At 38.7% G+C, this 10,910-nt stretch overlaps 1 protein-coding gene and 1 long non-coding RNA gene across 2 annotated transcripts in view; one reads left to right on the top strand and one right to left on the bottom strand.

Annotated features, from left to right (window-relative positions):
- LOC107690100 (uncharacterized) overlaps nucleotides 1–7,094 on the top strand; it is an 8,004-nt gene extending 910 nt beyond the window's left edge. The window contains exons 2-3 of the long non-coding RNA XR_001634400.1: nucleotides 6,285–6,286; nucleotides 7,082–7,094. This is a non-coding gene — a long non-coding RNA (uncharacterized LOC107690100). The remainder of the gene's footprint in view (nucleotides 1–6,284; nucleotides 6,287–7,081) is intronic.
- Nucleotides 2,250–3,630, bottom strand: LOC107690099 (zinc finger protein 85-like). The gene has a single exon (XM_016488335.1). It carries the CDS (start codon nucleotides 3,573–3,575, stop codon nucleotides 2,796–2,798), a length of 780 nt encoding a protein of 259 aa, XP_016343821.1. The 5' UTR covers nucleotides 3,576–3,630; the 3' UTR covers nucleotides 2,250–2,795.
- Nucleotides 7,095–10,910: the final 3,816 nt, after the last annotated feature.

Here is a 10,910-nt window from a genome sequence, read left to right as displayed (position 1 = left end):
AGATAGCAGTGGCGGCACATAATATCTGCATTCTGATTGGTCAGATCGCCTGTCAATCAAGCTCCCTGTGAACGGTCAATTGCACTGTGAAATAAACGAAAATGAGTATTTCACATGTATATTATTTTACCTCACTCTAAAGTAGGGAAATTGCTTTTGTCCTAATTTCCACTCTTGCAAGCAGGGCCTAAAATTAACTTTTTGCCACATCTGCCAGTGGCTGGTGACTTGAGAAAATTTACCAGCCTGTCTTGTAAGTCAGTAAAGGTCGTCAGTAAAGGTTCTTGTATTTGTTTCGAGTAATGATTGATTCAATTCCTTACACATTGTATCAACAGCTTATTGTTATTGTCCATTTTTTATTTTCTGATTCTGCTTGTATTAAGAATAATGTCATAATTTTAGTTCTGGAAGCTATTTGATTTTGGGGCTTTGCATTTTTTATTTATTTTTTACTCAGAGCTCATAAAAGTTTAATAAATTGTATTTCACCTGATAGTGTGTCCATGCCAGAAATATCCGATCCAGCCCCGGATGCCAGATCCTATGGGGGTAGAATTGTTGCATTATTCCAAATAAATCTAAAGAGATTATAAGAAACATATTTACATTTATTTGTGGATCATAATCTATTTATTTGGAATAATGCAACAATTCTACCCCCATAGTGTTTGATTGTGTTTTGTGATTAGTGATGATGACACTCGTGTGTGCTGAAGATCATCCTGATCCTACAGAGATTTCAAGAGACTCCATTCATCTCAGTCATCACACACACACTTAACAGTGACTGTGTTACTGCAGAATCGCTGTCTCTGATTGTTTGTGTAGAATATGTTACAGCAGCGTAAAGCCTCCACACGGGGGCGCGCACGCTGTATACGTGCTCTACGTCAGTCACATTTGCTCTTTCGGTTTCAAAATGTTCAAAGTGTCGGTGAGGCACACACAGATCAGGTAAGACTTCAGTTTAACCAACTGTACTAACTAACCAACCTTTAAATACACATCTTATTATTTTTAGTAGTTGCATGAAATTAGAATATTGAGAAGGCAAAAGCTTAGGCTAATATAAAATGTATCAATTAATGTTTTGTAATACATTTATCTAATTATTTACAAATGAATTGTTTTACATAAGGAAACTTTGATAGGTTATCAGACGTTTCAATACATTGTTTGAGATTAAGAAATTACCATTGCATGCTTCTACTTAAATGCCCTACTTTCATGATATAATATCACTGCAGCATGAACTTTTTACATTTTCCATAAAATTCACCTGAAAGTTGAATATATGTAACTTTTTGTGAGTAGTGTATATATATATATATATATATACAGGTTCTGTGAGCATTGAATTCATTTAATACACGAGTTTCACAATTTGAGTTGAATTACTGAAATAAATGAACTTTTCCACGACATTCTAATTTATTGAGATGCACCTGTATATATAAGCGGTTAGCCAAGCCCAGGCCCGGATGTACGGGGGTACTAGACAGTGCTAAATACCTTCAAACGAAAGCAAAAGCAATTGAAGATCTGGCAAACTATCCAACATGTTTTGCAGCATTGAGCAATGCAGCCAATCACAGACATATTTGTTGATTTCTTGAACACAATGGCCAATCAGAAATTTTTAAGTTTGTCAGAATTCACTCACCGCTGAAAGCACTGGATCGGTTTTTATTAAGTGCAGTTTTACGTGCTCGTGAATCATCTCATGACTAAGTGCAGACGCGATGTAAATAAAAGATATTATGATATTATACAATATTATGACGTAGTCACTTGTTGTATATACCTTTATATTTATACTGTACAGGCTATAGTCTCATGTATTGTCTGTGGTTACATGTTCATTTTCTAACACCAGTCAGGAGCAGTGCTCCTAATTTCACTGTATGCAGAAAAATTCAATGACAATAAAGGCTTTAAATTCAATTAAATTTAAAATCTTTATTTAGAAATTTAAAACAACGCTCAAAACATCATGGCTTTCAACTATTAAAAAAAATATATAAAATTACTTTTTCCCTATGCAAATACAATCAGCAGACCACAAAAGTTGTTGATAAAATATAAAAAGTATATATAGTGTATTAATAAAAAGGTAACATTTAATAATTACTCAAAGCAAAAGTGATCATTAATTACTGAAAATAAAAATGCTAACTAATGAGATGGATATCTCTCTCCTACTGACTTACAAGTAGGGATGCGTATCCATATACATGCCAGACCAGTATGTAGCACTGTAATTCTGCCACAGAGATACACTAAAAACAGAGAAGACTTGCAGCATGTTCATAAACCTTGCGTGCTGTATACAAACCCAACACAACAACAAGAAAAGCTAGTAAAGTTAGTAAAGCTAATAGGCTCAGTAGCTTCTGCTGCACGAACAGAAGCATTTTTTTGAAGTTTTCAAGAAGCAATTGCCATTGTTATTGTTGTTGCTGTTACGTGATGTAGCGGTGTCTGACTAGGGTCAAGACGTGGGGTGATGACTTAATTGTTTTACAAAATAGACGGATTGACTATACACACAAAAAAACAAAGGTATTGTTTTCAGATTTATCCACTCTGGGACCCGGTTTAAAAAAAAAGCTGTTTCAGGCTCCCAAAACGCTGCATCCATCTGGACGAAATGCCGATACGATACAAAATATTTACGTATACAGCTAAACGCATCTCTGTGTGGTCGGGGCCTTACTGTGATTGTTTTTTGTATGACTGTGTAGAGCAGATGAATGATTGAAGCACTTCCCACATGCAGTGCAGTGATACAGTTATTTTCCGGTGTGGATCTTCTCGTGTCTTTTCAGATTTGATGAACGACTGAATCTCTTGTCACAGCGTGAACACTTATAAGGTTTCTCTCCAGTGTGGATCCTCTCATGTGTTTTCAGATGTGTTGACTGATTGAATCTCTTGTTGCAGTGAGAACACTTATAAGGTTTCTCTCCAGTGTGGATCCTCTCATGTGTTTTCAGATGTGTTGACTGATTGAATCTCTTGTTGCAGTGAGAACACTTATAAGGTTTCTCTCCAGTGTGGATCCTCTCATGTGTTTTCAGATGTGTTGACTGATTGAATCTCTTGTTGCAGTGAGAACACTTATAAGGTTTCTCTCCAGTGTGGATCATCTCATGTGTTTTCAGGTCTCCTGACTGATTGAATCTCTTGTCACAGTGTGAACACTTATAAGGTTTCTCTCCAGTGTGGATCCTCTCATGTGATTTCAGGATTCCTGACCGACTGAATCTCTTGTCACAGTGTGAACACTTGTAAGGTTTTTCTCCAGTGTGGATCCTCTCATGCAGTTTCAAATGTTCAGCTGAAATAAAAGTATTTTCACACTCATAGCACATGTACTCTCCCACAGCAGTATGTATTTTCTGATGTTCTTTAAAAATTTCTAGATGCAAAAAACTGTTACCACACAAATGGCATGAATGTGGCTTCTCCTTTGTATGAACTTTTAAGTGTTTCTTCAGAACTGAAGCCCATAAAAACATTTTACCGCATTGATCGCATATGTGCTGCTTCTCTCTAGTGTGGATGTTCATGTGATCATTAAGGTTTGATGATTGTGAGAAACTCTTCCCACATTGATTACAAGTGAACGGCTTCTCTCCTCTATGAACTCTCAAGTGATGGTCAAGACTTGTTTTGCATGTGAAACTCTTTCCACACTGAGCGCAGGTGAAATATTTATTGTCTTTTCTTTTCTTTAAATCTTTCTGTTTGGTTTGAAAGCAACTTAAAGGTTTTTCTCCAGTTTTGACATGATTTTTCTCCTCACATTCACTTGATTCTTCATTGTCCATTCTTTCTTCAATCAACTCTGAAATAAAAGTAAAATTAGTAAATTGTAAAAAGCTGAGAAATGTGAACATATAAGTTAACCCTGATGTAGGGCTCCAGACTAACATTTGAGAGCAGCGCCACTAAGTTCTACATATGGAGGCACCAGAAGCAGATTTGGTAGCGCTGTTTAGAGCCCTGCACTGGCCTCAAATATAGGCCATAGCCTGGCCCTTGTCCGACAGCTTATCAACATTCTTGGCCCGACTCCGACCCAAGATGGTGGCTTTGTAGGCAAACATTAATGCCTTGAATTGAATGCGAGCAGCTACTGGTAGCCAGTGCAAATTGATGAACAGAGGTGTGACATGCGTTCTTTTCGGCTCATTAAAGATTAATCTTGCAGCAGCATTTTGGATTAATTGTAGAGGTTTGATAGAAGTGGCTGGAAGACCTGCCAAGAGAGCATTGCAATAGTCCAGCCTGGATAGAACAAGAGCTTGAACAAGAAGTTGTGTTGCACGTTCTGAAAGAAAGGGCCTAGCTTATCATCAATCACAACTCCAAGGTTTCTAGCTGTTTTTGAAGGAGTTATGGTTGATGAACCTAACTGGATGGTGAAATTTTGATAAAGTAATGGGTTTGTTGAAACAATGGGTTTGTAGAAGTTCTGTCTTAGCCAGGTTGAGTTGAAGGTGATGGTCCATTAAAATGTTAAATTAAGCATAACTAGGGGATTACCATGCTCAGGAAAGTTTGAGAGCAGCACATCTAATTCTTCCATTAATGCGCATTAAATATCGCATGCGATTTATCGTGCAGCCCTAATCACAAGCGTGACGCGTTGCCATGGAAACAATAAGGCGACACATTCTAAAATAACGGTCGCCTAAAAAAAAACTCACGCTGGGGGCTCAGCTAGAATATTTTAAACTCACGTGCGAAAGGGTTAAACTTTAAACCTAGACAAATGTGCGCTATTAGGCGCATAACAGATCATGTGTGGGAAGAGTGGAAGCTGAAGTGTGCTTTGCAGGATATGGAGGCACCAGCGCGATCACTTGCATTTTTTTCAGTGGAAACTACTTAAAATATGGCATAATTTTTGCTCATAAATATAAGAGTAATACATCATTCGGAGCTGTAAAGGGTCTAGTTTTATTTACGTGCACTCACAATATCAACAAAACATGCTTTTATAAAATAAAGAAGACAAACATGATGCGCTTTCTGCCATCTCGGTCTTGAACAGGAGCACTTCACAAAAATGAACAGAAACTCAGCAAATACTTGCCTCACAGACATGATAAATATATCTATATAATAGAGGTCGACCGATTGATTGGCCGGCCTATTAATCGGCCGATGTTTGGCATTTTTAAATTAATCGGCATCGGCTGCATTGTGCTGCAAATTAGGCCGATTTATAGGCAGGCGCATCTGCGGGCAGCTAAGCGTTGTTGTGGAACGCCAGACCGGAGAATATCTCTCCCTCAGAGGCTGCATGAAACAGAGCAGCTCACACTCTGCAGCCGCGCCTTAACACACAGCTTCAGCTAATGATGGCAGGGCAAAACAGACCGTTTCGAATGCGTAATTACGTTTTACCCAACTAGAATTGATGCGACCGTGCTTATCATATTTGTAAGAGCCTCAAGTCATTTGTATGTGAAAGTAGAAATATGTGCAATTCAGACTAACTTCTGGGCTGACTATAATGTGCACATTAACTTTCCTCATTAAATGTGTCTGTGGATCCGACAGTCTCCAGTCCAGCCGCGTAGCTATGGGTGGGCCTGGGACCACCCACCTGTCAGTCAGGCCCACCCAGTCAGTTGTGTCAGAAGGTAGCCTAATCATTGTGAATTATGTTGCAATAATCACAATATGTTATCTATAAAAATTAATTGTGTTGTTGCTTTTTCTTTTTTGCCAAATAATGATGAAGATAAGTTTGCAAACAGCCCCTTAGCTACAGCAGAGATCGCTGGATGCCATTATACATGCCTTTGTCCATATTAGGGTTTTCCTGGCATGTCACGTTACTTCTATGAGTCCGTTTTGTGCTTGTGCCCTCCGGCTTCGAGTATGAATGAAACGTCCCTGCATATTTCACGCTCAAGGAGCTGAACAGCTCTGCTAATGCTAACATTAATTTACATATTTCTCCATCACCAGCAGCGCTCCATTCTCTAAAGGTTACCTCCCATACACACCAGTGTACAGGTACAAAAATCTACATTTTCCTAGCGTTAGCTGCCTAGTCACTGTTGTTTATTTCATGTGGTTTATGTGGCCGCCGAGCCAGACTATGACCAAGCATGGGTTTTACATACTGTCCATTACTACTGTTCTGCTGATTTGATGATGGTGTTGTGTTGCGTCTGTCAGATGCGCGTGTGTGTGGTGTGGCCGTCGTGCTCATGCTGTTCTTATCATTATTTTCTAACACTACTTATGATGACATATAGGCGTATGCTCTGATTAAACGGTGATGTAAATTCAAGCAGGTGTAATTGTTAGTTGTGTTGGCCTATTTTGATAACAGACAGGGTTGCCAGGTTTTCACAACAAAACCCGCCCAATCGCTACTCAAAACTAGCCCAAAACTAGCCCAAATGCGTTTTGCGGGGGATCCCCGTTAAAAATCGCGTTCCGGTGATAAAATACACGTGTTTTGGCAGGTTTCCCCTGGAAAAATTCGCATTGCATGGGCTATCGCGTTATTGGGGTCGTTTTTCAACCTGCGGACATGAAAAACATCCCGCGGCAACAGTGTTAAAGTAGCCCAATTCCACGGGAAAACCGCAGACTTGGCAACACTGATAACAGATGTATTTTAGGATAGGCCAACCCCATTTTCTCTGGGCCCACCCACATTGTAATTCCTGGCTACGCTAGTGCTCCAGTCCACGATGTCATCGCTCGTGAGCTGCAGGCTGTGCAATACGAGTGAACTTTTATTTTTATCAATTAGATTATGGCCAATTGACTTATAGCAGTGTCTAGTGTTTCCCATACATTGAGTTATTTGTGGCGGCTCGTCATTATATCAAAACCGCCACAAATAGATTTTCCAAAAGGCTTATACTTCCTTGAATAAACTAAGCACTGCACGTTTCAAAATTAAAATGCAGCCTAGTGCTGGGCGGTATGACCAAAAATTTATATCACGGTATTTTTAAAAATTATACCGGTTTCACGGTACAAGACGGTATTTTTTTTTTCATGCATGACCGGGTGTTAACCATATTTTCTACTGATTGAGAGAGGAAATACTGCAGTATATTGACTTAGAATGCCCTATTTTACTGTCATGATGAGTGAATATTGTCAAAAAATACCACACTAAATAGTGACTAAACACGACCCCTTTTAATACATGTTAACCAGGAGTCACTCTCATTTATAATCGTCTGATAAAATCAACATGCATCTACACTAAAGAGCGGCTATGCGGTTGTTTTGGCTATATTACTTTTTTGTCTCATGCAGAGCACTGCCTGCGTCTGAGTGACTAAAAAAAACAACAAACAAAAAAGTGCATGTGATATAAAGAAACTAATATAGTTTCGTGCGCTGTGTCATTTACATTTCACCAGGTTAAAATAATATCTCAAGCTTTATGCTTGATTTATTTGTAACACATTAACCTCAAAACCTTCTCAGCTTTCTCTTTCTGCAAATTGTATGGTGTAGCGATATGATGACAGCACCCAAAATAGTATCAAACACATTAACGCAGCTCCATTCTTCGCGGAAGATGGATAAAAAGGCGCACAGCAAACAAAAACCTCGAAAAAGGATATGCAACCTGTCAAATGCTGGCCGAATCACAGAGATGCCGATTCGCACGAGACTAATATTATCACAGGACCTCGATGTTCGGCGAAATATGGTAGGTCATTTGCGGGGGAATTTTTACTTTACAAATTACAGACATGGCCGATTCGCACGGGATTAAGATTACAGACAACCTCCGCAATTATTACAAATGATTGGAGGTCACCCCGTAATACTAATCCCCTGTGAATAGGGCTTTAATAACACATACAGCTGTTCCCTCACCACAGTGCAACACCCCTTTCAAACAGTGTCGCGTTCCGAACGTTGATTAAGTGACATATACTGGTATTGCGGTATTTTAAAAATTAATATCGTAACAAAAATAAAAACCAGTATTCGGTATGAACCGGTATACCGCCCAGGACTAATGCAGCCCGTGTATTTTTATATGAATGTGTCTTTGAAAAGAACCGACCGTCTTCAGAGAAACTTTGATGTCATTTTCATTTCTTCTTTCCTGTAACGTTAATGCCTGATAAAGTAGCGTTTGTGAGGGCAGCACTTATTTGATTACAGCCGTTACCGGGAAAACCGCTATATCTCCCACTCAAACATCACCTCCTGCTGGCAGAGAATGAATTTGCATTTGCAAGTCTGTGGGAAACACTGGTGTCTGTCAGCAAACATAAACAAAAAGCATGCTTCAGAACGGTTTTGAGAAGGTGCTTAAGTTTTGTATTATTACTATGAATTAGGCTACTACTACTATTATTACTACTATCTTGTACCCTGCAGTAAACATTTACTCAAACTCTCTTTAATGAGATGAAGGGGAAAAAAGAAAAAGAATATCGGCATCCTATATCGGCCATCGGCTGCCCTGAATTCTAAATATCGGCATCGGCCAGAGAAAAACCGATATCGGTCGACCTCTACTATAGAAAGCTTTAAATTACTACTTAATGAAATAAAACAAATCAAAAACAAAAACTCTTTCATTGTGTAATCCGTAAGGATGCATTTCTCTCTAAAGCCCCGTTTTCACCACAGGAACTTTACGCAGGAACTAAGGACTTTGGGCCAGTACTCGGTGTGTTTCCACCGCAGGAACCAGGATCTAAATAAAGTTCCGGGTAAAAATTTGCCCATCAGAAAGTCCCTGCTCGCGAGGTAGTACTTTTTCAAAGAGGCAATACTGTTCGATATAATATTTAGTTTCATTGTAATGTAGGCTATATACATTCCCTGAACTACATTTCTGCAGCTATTAATATGTTTAAATCAAAACAAAAGGAGGTGGTGATTGATATCATATTTCGTCTTATTGTAAATACAGGGAGTAAAATTGCAGTAGCCAAGGCGAGCTGACTGACGTTATCAAATACGCTGCTGTTTGCAGAATTACCGGACTTGCGTCGTCCCGTCTGGCAGGAGTTCACACTCCCGAATCGAACTCTCAAAGTCCAAACTACCGAGGATGCAAGTCCGAAATTCGAGTACTTGATATTGAGAAACACGCGCAGACCTACGTCACCAGACTATTTGTCTATTATTCACAGCACTTTAGACCGCGATGGAAACGCAGATGGCAACAGTTCCTGGGACAAATTGTTCCAGGTAATGGTTCCAGGTGGAAAAGCGGCTTAAAGGCGCGTCCATTGAGGAGATGGCGAGTCAGGATCGGCAACTTCATCCTTGCAACACGGACTCAGAAAACACTAGTTTATTAATAAATAATTCAAATATCTCCTTACTCCCCCCCCCCCAACACATTAATGGTAATTACTTTTGCCGGTGCTTTGCGGCAAGCTTTAGCCTAGGGGTGTCCAAACTACGGCCCGTAGTTTGTTTTGAAAAATACCTTGTATTGGTACCGTTTTAAAAATGCTTAAAATGCTCTGTAGACTTTCCAGTATCAGAACAAATGCCAGCTTTATCCTCCTGCTCACGTGCACTGTAATTTCGTGAGGAAAACATGGAAATAACTTGTCATTTTATCTTGCAAAAATATGCTTTCTTCTGTTTTCCACACACATTTTTATGAAAATAGATATAGTACTATTTTTTCTGGATTATAAATTGTGTTGTTGTTGTTTTTTCATCTGAAACATGCTGCGATTTCCAAGGCAAATTATATAAAGCAATCAAGGTCAAGCGCAAAGCGCCCATATTAGGATTGGTGACGAATGAGAAAAGCTAAGTGAGTTTGTACTGTGCGTTTTCTAGCAATAACGCCGCTAGTTTCAGTTTTGCTTTATTTAGGCTGGGCGTTTATAATAAATGTTTATAGTGAATGCCACTATAATTTGTGTTTGTTTTTTACTTGTATTTTCAATCCTTTTTTCTATTCTGAACACTGCTAAATTTTACGGATTTTTTTTGTGGATTGTGGGGAATATACAGGTGCATCTCAATAAATTAGAATGTCATGGAAAAGTTCATTTATTTCAGTAATTCAACTCAAATTGTGAAACTCGTGTATTAAATAAATTAAATGCACACATACCAATTTGAGTTGAATTACTGAAATAAATGAACTTTTCCATGACATTCTAATTTACTGAGATGCACCTGCAAATGCATGTTTCTAATGTTTGTAAACGTTTTGTTTATTTTACGTTATTTCTAAATGAAATGAAAAAAATGTGTCATACATCAATCAACTTGTACACCAATGCAACTTATCTATGTCATAAAGTGCTCATAAAAAAATAAGGTAGCGATGGTACAAGAATAGAACTGCCATGTATGTACAAGTATACATACAGTATACAGTGAGGAAAAAATTATTTGATCCCCTGCTGATTTTCTACGTTTGCCCACTGACGAAGAAATGATCAGTCTATAATTTTAATGGTAGGTTTATTTGAACAGTGAGAGACAGCATTTTAATGAGTGAAATAAGTAATTGATCCCCTATCAATCAGCAAGATTTCTGGCTCCCAGGTGTCTTTTATACAGGTAACGAGTTGAGATTAGGAGCACTCTCTTAAAGGGATTTTTTTTGTTATTTGTCTCTCACTGTTCAAATCAACCTACCATTAAAATAATAGACTGTTAATGTGGAAAACTTGATGTGGCCCTCGAGTCAAAAAGTTTGCCCACCCCTGCTTTAGCCTATTGCGTGCGTTTGAACGCGGAACTCATTCAGCGGTGCTGAAGGCACTTGTGCTCGCCGCTGCTGGTTAGTGATGGGAAGTTCGGATCATTTTACCGACTCGGACCTTTGAGTCTCGTTCAACAAAATGAACAAATCTTTTTTCGAGCCATTTCGTTCATTTTAGCAAAATATAATTAAAATGTTCCGTGTT

This window comes from Sinocyclocheilus anshuiensis, unplaced genomic scaffold (assembly GCF_001515605.1).
Source record: "Sinocyclocheilus anshuiensis isolate Anshui unplaced genomic scaffold, SAMN03320099.WGS_v1.1 scaffold2251, whole genome shotgun sequence".
NCBI classification, from domain to species: domain Eukaryota; kingdom Metazoa; phylum Chordata; class Actinopteri; order Cypriniformes; family Cyprinidae; genus Sinocyclocheilus; species Sinocyclocheilus anshuiensis.
Note: the sequence above shows the minus strand (reverse complement) of the source record. Positions and strands in the feature narration are given on the sequence as shown.